The sequence below is a fragment of the Mytilus californianus genome, unplaced genomic scaffold, assembly GCF_021869535.1.
Source record: "Mytilus californianus isolate M0D057914Y unplaced genomic scaffold, xbMytCali1.0.p SCAF_14, whole genome shotgun sequence".
In the NCBI taxonomy this organism is placed as follows: domain Eukaryota; kingdom Metazoa; phylum Mollusca; class Bivalvia; order Mytilida; family Mytilidae; genus Mytilus; species Mytilus californianus.
In genome coordinates, this window is record NW_026262626.1 from 7,067,964 (window position 1) to 7,093,439 (window position 25,476).

At 30.9% G+C, this 25,476-nt stretch overlaps 1 protein-coding gene and 1 long non-coding RNA gene across 2 annotated transcripts in view; one reads left to right on the forward strand and one right to left on the reverse strand.

The window, feature by feature from the left end:
- LOC127724880 (alpha-mannosidase 2C1-like) overlaps positions 1 to 25,476 on the forward strand; it is a 54,257-nt gene that overhangs the window by 17,458 nt on the left and 11,323 nt on the right. Inside the window, exons 8-25 of the mRNA XM_052231882.1 lie at positions 462 to 553; positions 1,310 to 1,416; positions 2,504 to 2,614; positions 3,036 to 3,128; positions 4,101 to 4,217; positions 5,159 to 5,254; positions 7,683 to 7,774; positions 8,365 to 8,418; positions 9,150 to 9,276; positions 15,567 to 15,743; positions 16,899 to 16,929; positions 17,316 to 17,528; positions 19,732 to 19,811; positions 20,359 to 20,450; positions 21,279 to 21,383; positions 21,979 to 22,048; positions 23,873 to 23,959; positions 24,764 to 24,907. Of these exons, the coding sequence (XP_052087842.1) occupies positions 462 to 553; positions 1,310 to 1,416; positions 2,504 to 2,614; positions 3,036 to 3,128; positions 4,101 to 4,217; positions 5,159 to 5,254; positions 7,683 to 7,774; positions 8,365 to 8,418; positions 9,150 to 9,276; positions 15,567 to 15,743; positions 16,899 to 16,929; positions 17,316 to 17,528; positions 19,732 to 19,811; positions 20,359 to 20,450; positions 21,279 to 21,383; positions 21,979 to 22,048; positions 23,873 to 23,959; positions 24,764 to 24,907 (1,888 nt within the window). The remainder of the gene's footprint in view (positions 1 to 461; positions 554 to 1,309; positions 1,417 to 2,503; positions 2,615 to 3,035; positions 3,129 to 4,100; positions 4,218 to 5,158; positions 5,255 to 7,682; positions 7,775 to 8,364; positions 8,419 to 9,149; positions 9,277 to 15,566; positions 15,744 to 16,898; positions 16,930 to 17,315; positions 17,529 to 19,731; positions 19,812 to 20,358; positions 20,451 to 21,278; positions 21,384 to 21,978; positions 22,049 to 23,872; positions 23,960 to 24,763; positions 24,908 to 25,476) is intronic.
- LOC127724114 (uncharacterized) lies at positions 9,711 to 13,017 on the reverse strand. The gene is made up of 2 exons (XR_007992363.1): positions 12,818 to 13,017; positions 9,711 to 10,943 (listed from the first exon to the last, which is right to left on the reverse strand). It is a non-coding gene; the product is annotated as an uncharacterized LOC127724114 (long non-coding RNA).

The following is a 25,476-nucleotide window of genomic DNA, read 5'->3' on the forward strand; positions in this document are numbered from 1 at the left end:
TTAAACTACCAAAACAGATGAATTTCATTCTGATAAAATTTAAAATGAATGGACAATTTAGGTATTCTGATTTGAAAAAAATATTATGCAGTCAGCATAAGCCACTTCACAGTTATTGCAGCCATATTGAATAGGTTTTTTGGGATAGAAGTGGAAATAGTATGAAAGTACGGGAAATCCTATGCATGTTTCCAAGCAACTGTTCTGTTTCAATGATTTTTTCCTGTATTTTTTAAATCATTTTTACCTCCATTATGAAAATCTGCCCCCTATTCAACATGGCCATGATGGCTGCAATAACCGTGAAAGGACCTATTGTTGTTAAAGCGTTTAATTTTTGTCATGTATTTTTTGCTTAACATGGTTTTGAAGAATAAACATTTTAGGCATTTGATTTCCTTTATGCAAATTAATGAAACATATACCTAATGGAATTATTTTTTTATTAAAAATATTTTCAGAGCTCATGCAATGGCTGAGAAGTTTTTGCAACAAGGCAATGGGGAAGGTCATCATACAGTTCATGCTATGGGACATGCTCATATAGACTCAGGTATGCCAAACAGAAATATTTTAACCACAGAAAATAGTATAGACATGCTATTAAAATTTGACATTGATAAAGTAAAAGAAAGCCATAAGTGTTTTCCAAAGAAATAATTTGGGTTTTATTCATAGTAAATAGCCTCCCTCCATGATCCTCCACCCGAATTATGTGAAAACTTCTACTCAGTGTTTAAAATATTGAATCTTATGAATACCAGGTACTGTATTGCGTGCATTTATTATTGCGATTTTTCAAAAATGAACGAAAATGCAAGATTATTTATTGCAATTTAAGGAAACTCTGCATACAGATTTATATATCAAATTTAGAATGCGAGTTCTTATTATTACAGTACTCAACCAGTCACCTTTTTCGCATTAATAAAAATCTCGCAATAATTTCTGAATTTACATTAATTATTCTTAATTCATTAGGCATTCTTAAGTTAATGTTAAGGTTTTTAGTCTTATTGCACTGGGCTTTTGCATTAATAGTTGTCATGAAATGTTTTACAAATTCCATAATTTGAAATTTAAACTTCTTTTTCCCTTTAAAAATATCCTGAACTTGTAAAAAAAAAAAAAACTTTTCATATGCATCCTTTGAAGTTTGAATACTATTTATGTCCAAAAAAAATGAACATTTATTATGAAAACATAGTTGTTTAAAATTTCCAAAATTGATAACTTTGATTTTGTAGTGGTACAAAATAAACAAACAATTTCGAATCATTTGAATAACCTAACTGATACTGTTTTACAGCTTGGTTATGGCCCTATGCAGAAACTATCAGGAAATGTGCTAGAAGTTGGTCCTGTACTGTACAGCTGATGGAAAAATATCCAAATTTTACATTTACTTGTTCTCAGGTAAACTACTTCCTGGATTAATTATTTACTTATGATATTTTAAATGGGATAAAAGGAGATGTGGGATATAAGTCAATGAGACCACAACTTTAAAAGAAAAAGAAAAAAAAAACAAAATGAGAACTAGATGTCCATATATTGAATACAATTCAATCAAGACGTCAATCCATTCTTACAATTTCTATTTGTAGATAAAGCCAGAGTACCCTCTAGAGAGAATCACAGGCCTTTTGGCAGGAAAACTAATGCCTTCGTTTTCTCCAATGACAAAATACTCTTATCTAAACCATATGTGGGGGGATCTGATTTGTTGAGTACCCATAATACATGTTGTCTGCTCTTTGGTCGGGTTGTTGTCTCTTTGACATATTCCCCATTTCCATTCTCAATTTTATTGTTGAGATAGAAATCCGAAATTACTAAAAGAAGAAATTCATAGGTTAAATATTAAGCCCTCAGTGATTGACACTCAGATATGTATAGATATTTTGTATGTATGCTCTAGTCATACATTTTCCTACACATGTACAATCCTACAGGTTTAAATAGTCTGTCTCTTACCCAGCCTTAATTATGGCCATATTCTCACTTTACTTTTGAATTCTGTTTATTGTGATTGTGAATTTATGAAGGCTAAAATATATTGAAATCATCTTTATCGAAAATAAGGAAGATGTAGATTGCAAATGAGACAACTATCCACCAGAGTTCAAATGATGTAGATGTCACTGTATGGCCTTCTACAATGTGCAAAGTTCATGAGGAAGAAGCTATCTGAATACTGATTTATATTTCCTTTTTTTCGATTTAAAAGAGAGTTTAAGCTGCCATGGTAAAATAACTGCATAATTCATTCAATAACTATTCCTTATATTTTGTATCTAGGCACAAACAGGAATAATCTTTAACCTTTCAGTTTTACCTGAATCCACCATTTCATATAAACTATGATAAAAATTACTAGCCATCACAGACTCTGTGTATGAAATTGCGCTTTCCACATTCTTTCCGAATCACACTTTTTTTCCTGTCTTGATTGAATGAAAAGTAAATGTAATTTTGATAATGCATGTTTTTGATATTTCAGGCTCAGCAATATTCTTGGGTGAAAGAACACTACCCAAAATTATACCAGAAGATTAAACAGTTAGTCAAGTCTGGGCAGTTTATTCCAGTTGGTGGAACATGGGTTGAGATGGTAGGTTTCCATGGTGATTAAAACAGATTAATACTGAAACTATACCTATTTAACTGAAAAAAAAATGTTGTATACCTTTTACAGTTTAATAATTTAATGTCTTAAAAGTGTAAAATTGTATGTCTATACTTTATCATTTATGTAATAAAACTTTTTTGATTTTGTTTTGGACATCTGAGAACTCATCTAGCTAGGTTGATGTTGAAATATTAGATTATTCATATTAATATAATTCATCAGATTCAATTTTAAAATCAACCCTTTCTGTTTATTTTTTAATTCAGTGATGTCTATAATTTGTGAGTGCTACAAGTTGAAGCGTTTCATTGGTATGTTGTTAATTGAAACAGGCTTGATAGACAAAATTTTCAGCCTGCATCATATTGTTTAAAGTTCTGGAATGTGAACTTCTTTTTTATAGGACGGAAACCTGCCAAGTGGTGAAGCATTTATAAGACAATTTTTATATGGACAAAAGTTTTTCAAAGAAGAATTTAATGTGCAATGTAAAGAGGTAAGTAAATACAGATTACTCAACTAATGTATACTATCTTCATTGTCTCATAAAAGCATGATCCCTGCAACGGATAAGCATGCAGGTAATATTCCAAACCAAAGACTTAATATCTGGTACTTGCTGCTTGTTTAGGTATGTTTCCACATAAGGAGTTACAGCAAGACTTGTAGATTCGTGGTCAAGAGTAGTGTGTCCTGGTTAAATGAAAATTCTTTGTGTTGCCTTATGAACTAGCATGCTAAAAATTTGGCTCAGCATGTTGGTCTAGTACAAGTAGTTATTTATGTGATTGTCTTGACTATGCCTGTAGTATATGTTGCTTGACATATAGCCCCCATTAACCAATCTCTCAATGGTCCTTTTATTAATAGCTATTTATCTACAGCATTTGTAATGTAACATACTGTTTACCTTTAGTATTGGGATAACTGGAACATAATGAGAACAAATGACTGTACAAAGAACCATGGTACGATCAAATGACTGTACAAAGAAGCATTATGAGAGCAAATGACTGTACAAAGAAGCATGATATGAACAAATGACTGTACAAAGAAGCATAATATGAACAAATGACTGTACAAGGAATCATAATGAGAACAAATGGCTGTCCAAAGAAGCATTATGAGAGCAAATGACTGTACAAAGAAGCACGATATGAACAAATGACTGTACAAAGAATCATAATGCTAACAAATGACTGTTTAAAGAAGCATTATGAGAGCAAATGACTGTACAAAGAAGCATTTGTGTATAGGTTTATTTTATAATTTACCCATCATTTGATAGAAAAAATAAGAACATTGGTGAAAGTTTGTGATAAGTCAAATAAGACAGGTTAACAGGTAGAAAACTAAAAATTTTTTAAGCATTTCTTCCTTAAAATAATATAGAATAACCTTTTAATCTTGAACTTGGAACATAACTGACAGTGATTATATTTATAAATTGTAAAATATCTTGTTATAGTTTTGGTTGCCGGATACATTTGGTTATTCAGCACAGCTTCCCCAGATCATGAAAACCTGTGGTATTAACAGATTTTTGACACAGAAACTCAGCTGGAGTTTGTTCAACAAATTTCCTGTAGGTACATGTTTTTAATCTTGCATGGTGATAAATATTTCTCTTTTATTGTGATATCTGCATATTATTGAATAATTTGGTAATATTGGAAGTGTAGAAAAATTTTCGCAGGGGTAATTTTCACTTATTCTATGATCACTTATTAAAAATGCACAGGAAAATATACCCAGCACAAATAGTTAAAAATATTCAACAGCTATCATGGTTATATTATAAATTCCTTTATATTAACATAGAAATAAGACTTTGTATTTGCTAACATTAGTGAGCTTTATACATTTGTAAGTTATTCATTGGTGCACATATGGGTCAATATGCGCAATTCATTTCAGGTAGACAGTAATATTAACATTTTCTTCAATTACTCTGTCTTTATTGTAAAATTGGATAGGTAAATTGGCTCCTTAACTAGCTGAGACATTTTCACACATGTGATTTAATCTTCAGGTACAAAGTGTGAAAAGATTTTCAGTTAATTTCAACGATGCTTGTGTGATGCAGCTTCAACAAGGGAAAAAAATCCCTATTTTCACACAATTTAATTTCCTGGAAATAATTAACTCCATAATTTTTATATCTTTATTCTATGGTCTTCTGCTTTTCTAAAGCAAATGGTTATAAAGCTCAGTCAGCTATTCAAAATAGCACCATGTCTAATATCACTACACAAAGATTTTTTTATTTCTATTTATAGTTGTGTTCCTCATTTGAGGCACATTAGGGATATTGACCCATATGAATGAAGGAAATTTATGACCAAAAAGATTATCAAGGTTTTGGTTTATCCCCTGGCCAACTGATTACCTCTGCAAAGTACTAAGTTTATGGGACAGTCTTTTGTTTTACATTCACACAATTCTGGTATTAATTAGTGTAGCTGAAAAAAATCAAATTTCTAGATAGAAATTTTATAGATTCTTAAAATATTTTATTTATTTTAGCATCATACATTCATGTGGGAAGGAATTGATGGTTCAAGAGTTCTGACTCATTTCCCCCCTGGAGATTCTTATGAGATGAAAGGACATGTAGAAGAGGTAAGATTGACAAGGGTTCCACCAATTGGCTGACAGAAGGCATATAGTAATCAGTCTGTCCATCCCTCATGTGAACTCCCTCATGTGAACTCAACTCCTCTGAGATTGTTTGACAGAAAAATCTCATACTTAGTAGGGGTAAAAGCTATGTTGAAATAGAATAACCCTGATTACTTACAAAAATTTCATCACAATTTACTTATTTACATAAAATTGAGAATGGAAATGGGGAATGTGTCAAAGAGACAACAACCCGACCATAGAGCAGACAACAGCCGAAGGCCACCAATGGGTCTTCAATGCAGGGAGAAACTCCCGCACCCGGAGGCGTCCTTCAGCTGGCCCCTAAACAAATATGTATACTAGTTCAGTGTAGGATGTCATACTAAACTCCAAATTATACACAGGAAACTAAAATTAAAAATGATACAAGACTAACAAAGGCCAGAGGCTCCTGACTTGGGACAGGCGCAAAAAATGCGGCGGGGTTAAACATGTTTTTTGAGATCTCAACCCTCCCCCTATACCTCTAGCCAATGTAGAAAAAACAAACGCACAACAGTACGCACAGGAAATGCACATTCCTGAGTTAAAAAGTTCAGACCATAAAAGAGACCAAGGCCTAAGAACAAAAGCTCAATGCAAAATATCGCCACTGAGTCTTGGTCTTCCATTATCAGGTTTAATATTTAGATTCCTCTTGACTGCACAACTCTAGCTAAATAAAGGTACTGTGAAAGTACTTTTATTCGTGGGTATCAATTTTCGTGGTTTGAGCAAAAGTTACATGTTCGTGGGTTCTTAAATTCATGGATTTTAGTTTTCTGAAACTAATCAAATGAAGAATTTGAAGCCATCAAAAACTATGCTGTTTTATAATGATTTGGGGGATGTTGTAAAAAAAGATGTTCATTTTCACTTACTGATTCATCTATGCTTACAAATTATTTTGATTGAAAGATATTACAAAGTAAAAACATTTTAATTGTTCCACATGTGTAATCAGAAGTCATGACACTAATTAACCTGAGTTCGAATGATCAACAGATTAACCATCACCAAAGGTGTTAATTGGGCCATAAACATGTCACTTAAAGAAAAGGGTTACCTGAAAAATGCTACAAATGTACTTTGAATTGTAGAATTAATTCTTATGAAGCAAACCAGATATGAAATTATTTTTTTTCGTATGAGAATTATCAAGAGATAAAATGCACACTTTATTATCGCATATAAAATGAACACTTTGAACATCATCGCATATATCATCACCAGAAGTCTGACTTTCATTGATCAAAACTAATTTTTCATGAGAATTAAAAGTTTAAAGGTTAAAAGTCGTACAGTTAGGTTTTTTAAAGATTAAATGGATAAAATCCTGTCTAAAGTTGTGTATATATTATTCATAGTGCGTTTGCTGATATCCAATGTATTCTCTAGCTAATATGCCCATATCTGTGTAGTCAAACCTACATGGGGATCTTTCCATGTCTTGATTTGGACAACAGTTGTTATATGTCATTGGTCACTTAAATTTGTGGATAAAACCATCCATGAAAACCATGAAAATTGGTGCCCCACGAATAGAAGTACTTTCACAGTATAAGTTTTTATGGGGCCTCATTGGCCGAGTGGTCTAAGTAGTCAAACTACTGTATTACTTGTGTGTAAACACTGAGGTTGTGAATTCAAACCAAGCACATGGCAGGTCTGGTTGACTCCAGTCTTAGGCTAGGACTATCAGTTTTCCTGCCAAAGATTGGTGGTTCTCTCCGGGCACTCTTTCATCCTCCACCAATAAAAACTGACTGTCACAAATTAACTGACTGAGAGAACCACCAATCTTTGGCAGGAAAACTGATAATCCTAGCCTAAGACTGGAGTCAACCATTAGTGCTGAAAGTGGCATTAAACACCAATCAATCAATTAATCAATATAAGTTTTGAGACATCAGAGGAATTGCAGACTATAACTAACATTATTTTAAAGAAGAGTTGTGAGTATTCCTGAATGTTTTAACCCTCCTAATTGCTAAAAAGGAGACACTTAACTAGTATGATGCATATGGGTAGCTATTTTCTTTGTTTTATTTTGTGTTTTGCAATTGGTTTTGAAATATGGCATATAAATGCTCGAACAAATAATTCTAACCATGTATTGAAATAAACCACGTCTACTAACCCCATATGGAATATACACGGTCTAAACGCGGTTGCTTTTAACCAATCATATTCCTAGAAATGTATAGGAGGTAAGATAAATCACATTACCATTCCATGTTAGATTATTAACAGTAATATTGTTTAAATGTCCCAAATGAGATTGATAAATATATCATTTCATCGAATCTTCTTTTTCACTTTTTTTTTAAAGCTGAATGGGCATTAAGCAATCAATAATCAATCAATCAATCTTTTTTATTTTTAGGTGGTAAGAACAATAAAGAATTATAAAGATAAAGGCAGGTCTAGTAAAAGTGTTTTCCTGTTTGGATATGGGGATGGAGGAAATGGTCCATCGTAGGTATTTTACTTCTATATAATACCCCTGGTATTTTACTTCTATATAATACCCCTGGTATTGACTAGAATAGGTATTTTTAACGTCTGACCAAATAAGGAATGTTCAATTGTAGGCATTTTCATTTGTTGCCCTAATATAAGAAAATTTCTCAAATAATTTTTTTTATTTCTGAGCTGTTTAAATGAATGAGTTATCTATACCATCATATGAATTTGGTATCTTTGTGACACAGAGTAGTACATGTGAGTTTTTAAATGTATGTATGAATTTGATATTGTGTAATAGAAAGGACATTATATATATATATTTTTTTACATTTAATAATGAATAGTCAAAAGAATTTAATTAATTGGTAAAATGTAGAAGTTATGTGTCAGTATCAGCATTCAAATTTAATTTTTTTTTTAATGCTCGGGGAAATTTGAACATGTGTATTATTGCAGAAATTTGTTAATCATTATGGTTTAAAAGGAAGTTATAGTTTCAGCATGTATCCATAAATTCGTAACCATGACTGTGTGTAAAAACAGATGCTTATTAATATGCTCTTTGACAATTAATTATATAACTTGTGCTCTAATTACAGAGAGGAAATGTTACAGAGATTGAAAAGACTGGAGGACGTCAATGGATTACCAAGGTAGATATTCAGTGATGCTGGGTAAAAGTTGATTAGTCTGCAACCAAACATTACCATATAATCAAAATGACTTACTGTAGATCTCATAAGCATCATACTGAGTTTGACTTTTAACTTTGACCCCTATGATTTAAAAAAAAATTCTGATTTGTGTAGGATGCATAATGTTTTTCTGTAGCACTTAGATTGACAAGCTTTGTTTGCAGAAGCATCATGGGATGGGGATGTATCAAATACCAAAATAAGGTCACTCTGATTATGACCTAGACCTTTGACCTCTATGCTGAAAGTCAGAAATCTGAAAATGTCATTTTCTCAAAACTGATTTTCAAAGAATTAGCTAAAATGCTTGTACTGGGGGTATAAGTCTCACTATGCAGACAGGTCTAGCTTTAATCTGGTTAGTCAAATGAGAAAATCAACTAATGTGACCTCCAACATGGTAATTAAGGGAGATAACACCAATGGCTGCTCTGAAATAGTATCATATCCAAACTTATTTATAATTGAAAGGAGATATGTGGTAGAGGTCAATGAGACAGTATCTAATGACCTAACATATCATCTCCAGCAATAGACAAGTGACAAGCATGGGGCTTGAATTTACACTAAAGCTGTTACTTATCAAAACAGTTAAATTTATATAATTCTATCCAGAATAATCCTGTATTCATACCCACACTCATAAAAGTTATATATATTCTTTGAATTTTGTTGGGTTTTCTCTTCAGAGTAGAAATGAGTACACCAGATAAGTACTTTACCTCTGTAGAACAGGAGGATATCTCAAAATTATGTCGATGGAGAGGAGAGTTGTACTTAGAACTTCACAATGGTACATATACTACTCATGCTAAGGTGAGTTGATTTAAAACTGTATCTTTTTCAAAATTATAAATCACACCCAGTAAAAAAATTATTAAAACAGGGATAATTTTATAATTTTTGTTTATATGCGTACTTATAACCTCTGTAAACGAAGGTAGGTGGTTACATAGGAATCATTTTCTGTTCATCTGTCAACCCATGACTCTTGTAAGTTAAACTTTTGCTAAACCATTATGGATTGGGTGTGTTTTATAAAGATTACACAACATGTTCATCAATCAAAACAATTCCATTCAAATATCAATAAGTGAAACAAAAATAGAATTACATTTTAAGGGATGATTGGAAGCTGATTTGTTGTAATTTTAATAGCTTCTTCTTGACTCATATCTTCAAAACTATAATAAATGGACAGAAATTGAATTCAGCAAATAAATTTAGCAATAAAATAAATCCAGTGAAATATTTAAATCTTTATTGTCATTAAAATAAATAAGCTAGTAACAAATATAACAAAAAAATACAATTCAGGCATACATCTCCTTGTTGTCATACCGTAGTTAATAAATCATAAAATAACAGTAAAAAAGAGATCCTTGTCCTTGGTACAATTCACTTTTTATTTATATAGGAACCAAGTTTATTTACTTGAGATGCTTTTCATGTTATAGTTAAAAAAAATCTCTTAACTCTTTGTTAATTTTACAATTTCATAAAAAATGTTTTTTCATTTTCTAATGAATTACTACTAAGGTCACAGACCTTTGTTTCTTGGAAATATCTAAATGTCTTCCCCATTCTAATTTGAAGTTGTGATCACTTATTCTGAGTTATTGTCATTTATCATTATTTTTTTGTACCAATTTTCGTGAATAAAGGTAAATCACAAATTAAATTTTTATTTAAAGAAGTACAAATTTGTTAGTAGATTTGTAAGCTGATTTTGGCAAAACCTTGAAATCAAATATCCACAAAAATAATTTTTTTTCCCTCATCCATGGAAGTTAGTACCCCACTGAAATAAATTAATCTACAGAATGTGATTATTTTTCTACAGATAAAATTTTGTTTACTTGAAAATAGTTTACCCCTTTTGGTTTAAGACTGCTATATAAAAACATTTTACTTTTTTTCATCTATTTTGTCTAATTTAGCATATATTGTAATCTTTTATATAGAGCTGTTTATGATTTTGTTTAATCTGTAAAAAGTATCAGCAATTCTTGATGTATGAATAATCCAGATTTTTATGTTCATATCTATTTGGCATATGTTTACCAGATTAATGTTTCTAACTCCTTTGAATCTTGTTCAATTAATGGGGCCAAATAAGCTCCAAAATATATCTTCTCCCTTGTATTTCTTTGGGATCTTGAATACTTTCCTTATTTTTATAAAATTTAAAATCTCTTTGGAACATACCACTTTGAAAAAAACTTTATTTAATGTTTAGCATTATGGTATATATAATTTTGAATATTATACAGTGGAATAATTAATTATGTTCACAGAAGAGTTACAAAACAATCTTAACAAAACTTTTTAAAAACCGTGTTTTTAAAAAACATTTTGGGCAGTTGTGGTGATATAATAAATGATTTTACAGCCTGTATTGATGTTGTGTTTCTGTGTGGTCTTGTTGTCATGGAAATCGTCATCAGTAATATTAGGCCAATCGATCTTTTGTTCTTTTTAGACTGTAAAAATTAAAAAGAAGTATTAAAATAATAGTAAATATATATATATATAAAATTGAGTATAGATAAATTCTGCAGAGGTCTACTTTCTCTTCTTCAATTCCATTCTTAGACTTATTTAATGAGGCCCCTCATGGGGGTGTCCATGTAAAAACATAATCACAATTTTTTTGCCAATATAATCACATAATCATTAATTATTTTTTTAAACAAGATAATCAAATAATCAAAAATACAGTCCTAGATTATCAAATAATCATATAATCATGAAATATTTGGTCTGGTAATTAAATAATCACTATAAAAACAGCCAAGTAATCACATAATCAAAAAACCCCATGAGGAGTCTCTTTAATAAAAAGAGGAGGTATGATAAGAGTCACTATCTTGCCTATAAAATTGCAAAAATTGTAAAATTCTTCAATCCTCTAAAATTATATTAATTTCATTGATTAACAAATAGGATGATATGCTATGGATACTTTATTGCAGAAAAGTCAGTTGTGATATTGCTATTATGTCATTCGCATATTGAAATTGATGTATTTGACCTGAAATTGCAATTTTTCTCATAGTTTTTTCGCAAAATTAGATATGAGCCACAAACTTAGACAAAGATATAGTTTAACTTCATTGACATGTTTCTAAGGACATCATATTGCAAATTTTATTTCTTGAAGGCTTGGCACATATTTAAATATGAAAGGCAAGATCTCAAAATGTTACTATATTGGCAGTTTTTGTAAATGTATTATTATATGTAGGTGAAAGAAGTTTGAAGACTTAAAGCAAGCATTATAAGATAAAATTTTAAAAATATGAATACCAATATCTTACAGACTAATATGTTGTGAACATCTGAAGTTTGGTATTAGATAGATTTATAATACTTCTTGATTTTCAACTTCAAGTGTCCAGAAGAGTAGCCTTATTACATCTTCACCTTGAACTTTGCCTAAAACTCATGGTGTTTTGGCAGGGATTATTTTCTTTTGTCATTTATCATAAAGTAATAGAATCTAGGTCTCATTGACTTGAATTTTGCAGTTGGATAACTCACCATGAAAAAGATTGCTAAACATTAATTAATGATTAACTGTATTCATATTTTGAATTCTAACTACTTTTTAGATACCATCCCATTAGACTGGAGATTTTGATATATACAATTAATGAAAAACATTTAGCTTTCAAATTGTTTGATACAGAATTTTCACTTAACATCCAGAAAGAATCATATAAACTAGAGAAAAGGGAAAATATTCAATCTCTTAACCGTACTGTCTTCAACAATGAGAAAAATCCATACCTTATAGTAGGCTATAAAAAGCCCCAACAAAATATGTAGCAATTCAATTGAGAAAACTAATGACCTTATTCATAACAAAACAATTTATGAAAAACAAATATGACAGACATGAACAAACGACAACCACTGAACCACAGTCTCCTGACTTGGGACAGGCACATAAAGAATGTGGCGAGGTTAAACATGTTTGCTCGGGATAAACCCTCCCCCTAACCTGGGACATTGGTGTAACAGTACAACATAAGAACAAACTATAAAAATCAGTTGAAAGGACTTAACTCATCAGATTGATACAAAGTAGAAAAACGTCTAACCAAAATCAGACCTGACATGGCATGGAATTTATACATCCCCACAACAAAAAAGACATCAACTAAAGTTCTGAGAGTACTTAAAAACTTCTTATAGCTCTTCACTTGTTTCCGTTTTTTTACATCCTTGTCTTTCAAATATTTGGCCTTGAGCATTCCTTATGAAGTTAAATCTAGAAAAGCGCTTTAGACGCATAAAATTTACAAAGTATTATTTTAATTTTTTAATGGTATTTTATATAAAGTAAACTCACAAAATCTAGGTCCAGGGTAGTAGAAGGGTGGTGGTGGAATTCCAGCTGGGAATGTGCCAGGTAAAGGAAACTGGCCTCCGTTAATTATAAATGGCAGAGAAAGTCCAGCTAGAAATGCTCCTCCTGCTGGCAAAAGCTGTGCTGTGGCATGGTAAACACAAACCAAGAGGACTACCAGTAACAGGATGGTCTTGTTCATTTTCTATTAAAAAAAGATATACCATATTAAATTTTCATTTAACTTAGATACTCAAGAAAAGAGTTGAAATTGAAAATATTATTGAGACAACAGCCCAACAAGTAAAAAAAATAGATGAATTGATGTGTCAGTAAAATTAGAATAGAAGGAATAAATTTAATGATAAATAATAAAATCTTAAAAATTTATTGGCGTAGGACATTTTAGCAAAAAAATATAGGATGTTTTAGCACCAGATTTTTAACCCATGAAGGAAAAGTGAAATTATGAATGTGCATTTAAGCGACAGAAATTAATAGATAGTAGAATAATGAATTAATGTAGTGTCAAGACAGCATAACATAAAAAATATCAAATTCAGCACTAGATATTTAAAAAGTTTACTCAAAGTTACAAGTCTATTCTAGCTAGCAATTTATTTCCCAGTAAACCTAAGTAGTTGGTTCTTCATATACATCGTGTACAATACTGTTAATAAAATTGCAATAGAAACTGTTCCTTCTCTTTATCTTATTTAGACTGAGGTACAGGTTCCTCGATACTTCTTATTTTGATATAAGTGTTTGTTTGTAATGTGACGATTGTATCCAGAAAAAAAAAAAAATGTTGCACCTTTATTTCCTGTTTGTTCCAACAACAATTATTTCCATTTTAAATTTATTTTTAAATGAAAACAAATTGAACATTAGCCAACATAAATTACTGTTCATGGTTTTAGTATGTTGAGCACATTATTCAACAAATTTTCTAAACTGGTCTATCGAAAATTTAGGTCCCCAGGTAGTTTTATATCTTTCGATAAAAAGTCCTAAGTCCAAATTTATAAAGTTTTTTTGAATGGTTGATGAGATCATACTATTAAATTTTAATTGCGGTGTAGAAAGACTTTCAATTTAAACAAATGAAGGAATCTTACAAAATATATCTGTTGTTATAAAACATAGAAAATATGAAGAATTCTGTAAAAATTATTTACTTAAAGTTTTTAATTTTCTTCATTTGCAAAAAAAGTTATAATGTTATTCTAAGATAGAATTAAATATCATTTATATTTAGATTGTAAAAGTCACACAAATGAAATTGTATTTCTTCATCAAACTTTGCTAATTTCAGTGAAAATTTAAACTGACCACTGGCAGTCATTTTCCATCCAAAATTAATGGATGGATAACTCCTATACCACCTTAGAAAAAAATGTATATTGTAAGGTTTGTTTATTGAGGTTTTTTTTTCCATAGTTGTTTTATAAAATTATTTTACAATCAAAACCCCAAAACAAAAACTAAAAAAACAAAGCATAGAATAAGTGAGACAAGAAAACTTTACAAATAAGATGATAACTAAGTACAGATAAAAAGTTCTTAATCAAGAAACATTAAAAGATAGATATGTGTAAAAAGTATTTAAAACATCTCTTACCTATATTTTTCTTGAGACTAAAGTGACCTAACAATGGTATTTCATTTACTTATATATATGTCCCTCTGACATGAAGTAATTGATCATAATTGCATAACTCTAATGTCCAGTGCTGTAAGTTGTTATTTTGACTTTGTAGTATTAAATGCATTATAGAGTACATGTACAAAATAAAACAATAAACTGTACTGTTTTAATGACAAATAGATGTATTGTGTGCATTGGAGCTACATGTAGTTCATCGATAAACAAGTAATTGTTGTTTGGTAATTATTTTTTTTATGTTGTATGCCTATAGTTGTTATGACTTTGGTAAATAAAGATGATTATGACATATTTGTCTGTAAGATAAACATATCAATGGTTTTTTTATGTATAGGAGGGTAAGAAGAGGTCAAAAGTCATAAAAAAACAAAACACAAAGTTTTTATTCTAACAAAATAGTCTGTATTAAATACACTCATAATGACAACAACAAAGACAAGCTGTTCACTTTTTTTTTAATATCTTAATCTAGTATTTTAAATACTGTAAATTCAGATATTATTGTGAGGTTTTTATTAATGCGAATAATGCGACTGGGTGAGTATCGCAATAATAAGAACTCGCATTCTGATAACTGAAATATAGACCTGTATGCACTGTTTTTACGAAATCGCAGTAATAAAACTCGCATTTTTGTCAATTCTTGAAAAATCGCAATAATAAATGCATGCAATAATTTCTGAATTTACAGTATATTTCATTATAAAAGAGACTTCAAACGGTTTTAGATGGCTGTTTTTATTCCTCTGTCAAAGTCCATCCCATCTTTCTCATGCACTTGCTATTTTAGAGGTTTCAGCTGAAAAAAGCCTCCTTAAAGATTATTCTGTGAAGGGCAGAAAACATCATTCTAATGTAATTATTTAGTTGTCTTTGAAATGAAAAAAATATGGCACAAAATAACCAACACAAAAAAGTGAAAGGGTGTATTTTGATTACAATTGTGGCAGCAATGAAACAATAGAAGGCAATAAAAACAAAATCTAAAATTGTAACTGCTGTTTGTATGTGCTAATTTTTAAGCCTATAACTCAAAAAAAAAAAAAAAAATTCCAGCAAAAGATATGTATGTTTTCATTCTTACAGCTGAAAAGATACAACAGAAAATGTGAATTTATGCTCCATAACCTGGAATATTTAGCAACAATATCAGCACTGACAAATCAGGGATACAGTTATCCCAGAGATGAACTGGATCATATGTGGAAACAAATACTTCTGAATCAGTTTCATGATGTCTTACCTGGCTCTTCTATTGAACTGGTAAGTGATTTGATATTGTTGTACCAGTAGAAAGAAATAAAAATGAAAGACACTTTTTATACCCCCGCTTTAAAAAATTATACTCCCGCTTTAAAAAAGTGGGGGTATACTGTTTTACCTCTGTCTGTCCGTCAGTACATCCGTCAGTCTGTCCGTCCATCCCATGAATATTTTCTTTGCATCTTCCTCAGGCACTACAATACAAAGATTTCTGAAATTTGGTTTCAGGGTTTATATAAGTCAGCTGTACCTTGTGATGCGTTTTCAGATTCATCACTCAACAACTTCCTGTTTACCGAACACTTGTATCATTTTACACATGATAGCCAAGTTGAAAATTTTCGACACATTTTTCTCAGGAACTTCAGGGTTTATATAAGTCATCTATACCGTGTGATGCATTTTCAGATTCATCACTCAACAACTTCCTATTTACCGAAATATTTGGGCGGGGTATCATCAGTGAGCAGTAGCTTGCAGTTTCACTTGTTAAGTCAGTACATGTTTTAAGAAATTCTTCCTCCATAAAATTTGTTCCATAATCTATAGGGCTATTCTATTAAATATAAAATGCAGGAAGTTTGGAAGGGAATTCTATCATCCATCTACAACCAATATTCTGACCGAAATGTTTTTTAAATTCATAAAAAAGATCTTTTTCATAAGAAGGCACTGATGTAATGTAACATTTTAACATGAGTGGTAAACAGAATTTGTAATCGTGGTATGGATATGAATTTCAAGATGGCTGACAATTCACAATGGTTTTCACTTCAGTTGGCTAGTGCATATTGACAAGACCTTGTGGGAAATATATCAGTGATACTTTATTCATGAGCCACAGTGTTCCTGAAACAATTAAGTTACATAAAATTGTGTTTTGTTTATTTTATTGTACATGTAATGGCAAATTTTTTGTGCTGAAGGAAAACAAAGAAAGAAAAACAGATAAAGAATTTTAAATGCTCTGATATTCATAAAATATGATATTAATTAATAAAAAAGTATATTTTTGCAGAAATTATTGCTTTGAAATTGATTTAAATGCTGTAGTTACGTAAAATAAAATAAAATAAAATAGGAATATAAATAGGACTTTATCTGACTTTGGTTGTTGGACCTATTACAGAATAATGTTTGATTATATATTTCCAGGTTTTCCACGATGCTGTGCAATTATACAAAGGTTTGTGAAATATCTATACAAGATAGTTTACAGTATGTTAATTATTATGTGAATAAAAGCAGAGGTGGTGTAAATGTCATGGAGATAGCAAACTTACAATACAGGTTAACAGTCTCCATGCACGAATGCATAAAGCAAGTTTTAATTCTGTATTCATATTTGATTTCATTTAAAGCAATGCAAGATTGACCTTTTTGGTTGAACATTACAATCATTGTATTTGACAATATTGCTGTCACATAATCACTGACATTTTTTAAATAGACATAAACAATCCAGAATACAAATATATTATAATTCATGACTTTGAAAGTTAATTATCATTTTAAAGACTTAAGTGATTCCACCTTTTGTCTATGTATTCTTCCATCAAAACTTTCTTACAGATGTTGAGAAAAAGTATAAAAAATTACTGGCTGAAGTTCCCTTCACTAAAGAGAAAAAGTCTGATAGCTCCAGCACCATCATAAATAACACTCTTGGATGGGAGAGGAAAGGAGTAATTGCCCTTGATAATCAAGGTCAAAGTGCATCTAAGAAACGTCGTGTCTCCACTGACAGTGATCTTACACAGATTGACAGTTTTGGTCAAACTTTAGGTAAATAGTTACTTTGTATTACATGTAACAGATAATAAGGAAGGATATTAACCAGTGAATAGGAAAATGTTTCTAAATATTTTAACAGAACTAAAACCTGTGAAAAGTAGACATTAGAAAAAAAGATAATTTTTTTTTTAAATCACACTTTGTAAGTTGTTATCTGTGAAATGCTGCACCTTGTGTTGGAGGTTTTTCCTTTACCTGTTGTAAACAGTTTTCTCTATAAATTTTACCTCCACTTTTTGATATTCTCTTTAATTTGTGTTTTTCTGTTACATTGTATTCATAACATCGAGAACGAATATGCCCCACTCTCACCAACACATTTCCATATTCAGTGAAGTTCAAATTTAGGTTTAAACCTCAATTTGGCATATATTTTGTATACTGCTAATGTAGATGGAGCATTAACATTTCATAAATACAGAGAAACACATCAAAGAGCATACCTCAGGTAACAGCATGTTTTCAAAGAAGAATGAGGAGTTAAAGATCTTACAAAAAAATAGGGACCTGGTGGCCGAGTGGTCTAAATAGTCAGACTACTGTATCACTAGCCAGTCAACACTGAGGTTGTGAGTTTGAATCCAGCACGGGGCAGGTGCACTTGACTCCAATCTTAATTGACTAGGATTGTCAGTTTTCCTACCGAAGGTCTGGGTTCTCTCCGGGCACTCTGGCTTCCTCCACCAATTAAACTGACCGCCACGAAATAGCACAATAGTGTTGAAAGTGGCGTTAAACACCAATCAATCAATCAATCAATACTAAAAAATACGCTCAAAAGTGATTAACATTTCAGTATACTGTGGACTCAGTTATTTTCATGGTTTGAGAAATATCTGCTATTTCAAGGATACCTTTATTTGTGGTTGTCCCATTCTTCCAATCAAAGTAACTAAAAACTTTTATTTTATTGAATACCGTAGAAAGGCTTGTATAGTTCGCAGTGGTACATAGTCCGCACCCCCTTCTCCCCACGAAATTTTAGGAAAAAAAACTTTTTGTAACTGTTAGAAAAGGTCTAATGAAACTCCGGTAATTTCAAATCCTGTGCGGTCGTTTGCGGTATTTTCTTGGAAAAACCTGTTTTCCATCATCAAACAGAAGCTGAAACTGCTTGTTAATGATTCTAGAACGCTTCATGATTGTTAAAATAAGTTTAATTCACTTAAAAAACAATTTAGAAACTTGTGTATGTTTAAACAGGAAGTTTAAAAAGCACGTGTAAAAGAAGAAATTAACCGGTGAGAGTCGAAATCCGTACATAACAGATATCACTATAATACGACTTTGAAAGCAAAACAGTTCCATCCTTTTGTAAAACAGTCTTTAATATATCTATCACATTAATGTTTGAAGGGTCTTAAGCTAATACAAACCATATTAGTCAGTATGAAACACCAAAACGGAACGAACAATAACCGATTTCGTTTTGTAGTTTACAAATTCTAAGCTGGTTTACGGTTGTCTTTTTCACTATGTTTGTATCGTTTCAATCGAGCAGATACCAGTTTATTTCAACCAATGCATTGAAAAGAAACGAGAAATTTGTAATGAAAGGTTTAGTTTTTATATTTATCAGTAATAATTTGATATTGAATAGAAATAACTTATTAATATGGATGAGTTAAAATTATTAGTTTGAAAAATGATAAGAGCGCCCTCTACAATAGAAATAACAAAGATGGCGGAACGTAAACAAACCACCTCGACCGCAAAATTGAAATTTTTCTCTTATTTCTTGCTTATTGTACTCTATAGTCCGCACCCCGTCTGGAAGGTCCAATTTTGGAGAATAAAACCGCGGACTATACAAGCCTTTCTACGGTATTTGAAATAGTGGTTTTCCCCTTCTCACTTAATCCATGTATATTGATATCCAACAAATATCAATAAATCTGATGTAACTGATGAAGATCAATTTTATTAGTTATTTTTTTTTTGCCATCTTTAGATTTTTTACTGATTCTCATGTATCTCAAAAACTATCATAGAAACATTTATGCATAAGTCTGACAAAAAGTTCTGTTTCATTCATCATCTTTCAAGCAAACTAAAAATTGAAAACTTCCCTCTGATTTATGTTTGTAAAATTATAAAATGTTCTTAAATAGTCAAATTTAAAAGATAATGGACTTTGGATATACTGTTTTTGAATTCATGAGACTTATACACATTATTACACATATATTTTCAGCTTTTATGGAAGTAGCAGGTTTTGGATACACAGTGTTTAAACCAATAGCTTGTCAACATCATGCACATGCATTTAAAAAGGTAATAGTAAAAATATATCTGAGAATATTATTATATTCCAGTTACATTCAATTAAATCATGTATACATGAAATTGTATCAAAACACAAATTCCAATGGGACACATTTGGTTGGAGATTATGACATTGCATTTCTCCATATTGGCCCAGTTATTAGCCTCAACTCTTGAGAATTAACCTGAGATGAGAGCCTTTAAGATGCCAGTGGTTTATAGAGGACTTGAATGTTGGATATAGAAAATTATATGATGCAATCTGTTTATCACATCTTTATCATAAAAAATACTTACACCATTTTCTTTTTTTTCCCCCAATTTTTTGCACTTTTGACAAAAAAAATCTCATGTTCTGATAACCTATTCTGATATCTTGATTTTAATGAAAAACAAATTGTTTTTCATGTGAGTGAAATTCTTGTCTTGAACCTCACAAATGGAAATCATCAAGATTCAGGCCAGAAGTAAATGAAGAGTTTTTAGATCAGCCACCATCCACAGCATGACGTAATCTTTATAAACAATATACACAATATATGTTTAATGTTTTCAGGGACAACTTCATTGGTTGAAGAACAAGATAGTAAGTGCAGCATTTGATTACGAAGGTAGAATGACACAGCTTCATCTCCATGGAGATGATAGGTAATTATCTTGTCAGCCATGATCTTTTCCAATCTTCTGAATGACATTTTTTGCATTTTTATCACTTTCTAAAAGGTGCATGCATCAAAATACTCATGTTAAAATAAACAATAAATTACCAATGATGTGCAAAAAGTAAAATCACAAAAATACTGATTATAATTGACAAAATGATTGACACTAGAAAAAAAAATCAAAAATTTTTTACAACACAATGTCATGTTTTTTTCTTCACATTATTGATTGTTTACATCATGGCATACAGAGCTTTGATATAATGGAAATATAATGAAATTATATACGACTGTCATGCAAGTGAGAGGTTTACTATAAACCAGGTTTAATCCACCATTTTCTACATAAGGAATATGACAGTTGTTTTCCATTCGTTTGATGTGTTTGAGCTTTTGATTTTACCATTTGATAAGGGACTTTCCATTTTGAATTTTCCTTGGAGTTCAGTATTTATGTTATTTTACCTTTTATTTCCATATATGGTTCATTTTCTACTTGTCATCTGATAGAACGTAAAACCTTATAAACGATGTTTTAGTTGTGCCAGAGATTTTGAATTTCAAATGTATGTTTTATAGAGTTTTACATGCATTTTAGAATTGTCATGTATTTTTTGGTCTTTTTATTTTGTATAGATGCACATGAATTAAAATTTGAATAAAAATTCTGAATAACATTGAGATATTGAAAAAAGAAATAGCAAACAGTACAGCAAAACAATGTATGTTTTGAACTATGCTGACTTTGATACAATTTATAGTTTTGTAAACTCATTGTCATTTACAACAACAAATAAGATTTGATATATTTCAGAAACGCCATATCCAAAGATTACCATGGTAACCAGTTTGTTATATTTGATGATATACCATTGTTTTGGGATGCATGGGATGTGATGGATTACCATCTCGAGACAAGGTAAAATTTTGATAAAAAAAAATGTTTTATTTTAATTATTGATATTGAAATGAAAAGGGTTATTCTAACATGTATAATTTAATACTGATATCCTAATGAATACAAAGTGTGAAAACAACAGGACACTTCTGTTAGCTAATTTTTTAAACTTTATTTTTGTCTTTGTCACATAAATGTTTTTTATTTTATCTCATATCCAAAAAGAAATGGGAAATAGATTTAGTGTTTTTACATTGTTTCTTTATTTGTCTATCACAGGTTAGTTTTGCTTTGAGGTCTATTTCTATGAAACTCTGAGGCATATGATATTGGTACATATTTTGGACACTAAAAAGATTAATACAAAGAATTGACTTACATTGTTTTATGGAAGACCATAGCTTAGTAAGGCTATTAAGGTTCTGATATAAGCAATTTCATGTTAAAAAATTGATTTTAAGTAATACACAACAAAGTACTGATGATAGATATCATGCATCTTGAATGGTAATGATGTTACTTATATAAAAAATATGCATGCATGACTCTTATTACTATATTGTTTAAATTTAAATATTCTCTTTTAAACTTAACATGATTACATTTTGTATTCTAGAAAACCTGTCAGTGAAAAACTGCAACATGTAAAGATTCTAGATGAAGGACCACTGAGAGCTTCATTGGAAGTTAGTATGTTGTATTTATAAACTTGATTTGATTGATTGATTGATTGTTGGTGCTGAAGTTCACTTTTAGCTCATCACTCGGCTATATAATGGAGGCCAGAATTTATTCATGGAGGAAGCATGAGTGCCTGGAGAGAACCATTTCAACATTTCGAAAGTACACTAGGAAATAACGATTTATCAAAGCAAACCATGCTTTTATTGCTGCTCTTCATTTTTACAGGTTCCAGTAGGTCTTCAATAATGATTTAAGAATTAACATCTTTCAGCAAGATGAAGATAGGCCAAAATGTCTATTTTAGCATTGATATTTATTAGCCTATTCAAATATTCTTTCGGGTAAATTTGTTTAAAGGATATAAAAGTACTTTTCCAAATGTGATCATGGGGGTGGGGGTTGGATGGGAGGAACTCAATTTGATTAATTGTGGGTGCTTGCATTTTCTTTAGAATTTGTAAAGATTATAATTAAAATGAAAAATTTATGTTATGGGTGGTTGGGATCTGAAAAAAAGTGCTGCCCATGCCCACACAGATTCAAAACACATGTATAAGGGTTTATGTACATTAAGTAATTGCATCATAATTTGGAATCTATCATGATATTACTTGATGTTATACAGAACAATAATTGCATGTTAAATGTTAAGTCTTATTTTGTTGGTGAATGTCATGCCTACCAAAATATTCATACATGTATAAACCTGTTTCATAACAACCAGAGTATGAATTTCTACACAGGCAAATTGTTCTGTAAGTGTTGATCAATTCTTTTTCTAGACTTAATTTTTAGTGCATTTCATTGGAATTGTAAGTAATAAAGCTTATTTGTATGCACCTTGGTCAATGGGAAAAACTACCGTAGAAAGGCTTGTATAGTTCGCAGTGGTACATAGTCCGCACCCCCTTCTCCCCACGAAATTTTAGGAAAAAAAACTTTTTGTAACTGTTAGAAAAGGTCTAATGAAACTCCGGTAATTTCAAATCCTGTGCGGTCGTTTGCGGTATTTTCTTGGAAAAACCTGTTTTCCATCATCAAACAGAAGCTGAAACTGCTTGTTAATGATTCTAGAACGCTTCATGATTGTTAAAATAAGTTTAATTCACTTAAAAAACAATTTAGAAACTTGTGTATGTTTAAACAGGAAGTTTAAAAAGCACGTGTAAAAGAAGAAATTAACCGGTGAGAGTCGAAATCCGTACATAACAGATATCACTATAATACGACTTTGAAAGCAAAACAGTTCCATCCTTTTGTAAAACAGTCTTTAATATATCTATCACATTAATGTTTGAAGGGTCTTAAGCTAATACAAACCATATTAGTCAGTATGAAACACCAAAACGGAACGAACAATAACCGATTTCGTTTTGTAGTTTACAAATTCTAAGCTGGTTTACGGTTGTCTTTTTTACTATGTTTGTATCGTTTCAATCGAGCAGATACCAGTTTATTTCAACCAATGCATTGAAAAGAAACGAGAAATTTGTAATGAAAGGTTTAGTTTTTATATTTATCAGTAATAATTTGATATTGAATAGAAATAACTTATTAATATGGATGAGTTAAAATTATTAGTTTGAAAAATGATAAGAGCGCCCTCTACAATAGAAATAACAAAGATGGCGGAACGTAAACAAACCACCTCGACCGCAAAATTGAAATTTTTCTCTTATTTCTTGCTTATTGTACTCTATAGTCCGCACCCCGTCTGGAAGGTCCAATTTTGGAGAATAAAACCGCGGACTATACAAGCCTTTCTACGGTAATGACCTTTAATATAAGTATGATATTAATTTTCATTGTTTTCCTTTGTTTTATAGTTTTCACTGAAGATAAGTAATAAAAGTTATATAAAACAAGTTATCACTTTGGATGCAGAGTCTCCTTACATCAGATTTGACACAGAGGTTTGTAGAAATTTGTGTAGTATATTTGTTTTATTCTTCATGTTGAATGATATTCTCTTTTAAGTTGGTTAAACAATAATAGGTGTTAATTCCCTTCGAATCAAACCTGTTTTGACAATTTGATATGAAAATAAGGGGATAAGGTATGATTTGCCTATGAAGTAACTATCCAGTAGCGACCAAATGAAGATGATGTTAATAGCAACTACAGGTTTGAGTTTTTTTTAGGGCCCTGTCAATCAATTGGTTGAACACCTATATTAATCAGCCGTTCATTTATAGCTTGCTATGCAGTATGGGTTTTGCTCATTGTTGAAGGCCGTATGGTGACCTATAATTGCTTACTTCTACATCATTTGGTCTCTGGTGCAGAGTTGTCTTATTGGCAATCATACCACATCTTCTTAAATTGTCCAATCAAAAATTAACTGGCTCATTACAAGTTTTCTTCATCAGTTCCTATTTATCTTATCCATAATTCAAAAGTAGGCTCTTTAGAAGAAATATGTAACTTCTTCCTCCCATATATCTTTTTTGCTCTGGTTCTGTTTTGTTTCACTTTGAAAGAGACAGAATTTCTTGAATTTATGCAGGATCTCCTAATTGCTGATATAAACTCATGTAAAATTGAGAATGGAAATGGGGAATGTGTCAAAGAGACAACAACCCGACCATAGAACAGACAACAGCAGAAGGTCACCAACAGGTCTTCAATGCCTCGAGAAATTAAGTACATATTGATCTTTGTTTTATACCCTTTCATAATGTTTGTTTTAAAATATACTCTTTTTTAATATTTTATAGGTCACATGGCATGAAAATAGAAAATTCCTTAAGGTAGAATTCCCAACATCAATTCACTCTATGCAAGCTTCATATGATATACAGTATGGTCACTTACAGAGAACTAATCATAACAATACATCATGGGATTCTGCTCAGTTTGAGGTATAGTGTTTGTACGTTCACAGTGTAAATAAACATTTTTGTTTTTAGCAAAAAAATATTTTTATTGTTGCAGCAGCATTTGGCAAAGTTTAGCTACTCATATCCTTTTGGTCCCTTTTGATGCCCCTGCCGCTAGGCGAAGGGGGCATTAAGTGTTACCCTAGTCCGTCTGTACGTATGTCCCAAAATTGGTTTCCCTTTTCTTACTTAAGTTTGCCTCAACCAAATGTTATGAAACTTATACACAATGCTAATTATTACCATTAAACACAGATCAAGTTCGAATTTGGGTGGCATCACTTTTACAGTTCTCTATTTATGTCCCTCTATAACGTTATATGCAAGTGGGAGCATCATCAATGTCCCATGGACACATACTCCATTTATTGTTATATAGCTTATGGCATATTTATATATCTTTGTCTCCTACCATTCTTGAAAGTAAAAATCTAGAGGCATGCAAAGTTCTTGGGATTTAGTTTCATTCAGTATGTTTTTCCTTATATTATGTATTTGTAGATGAAAAAGTCATTTAAATATTTATTGCATTTGTGATTATACTTTTCTAT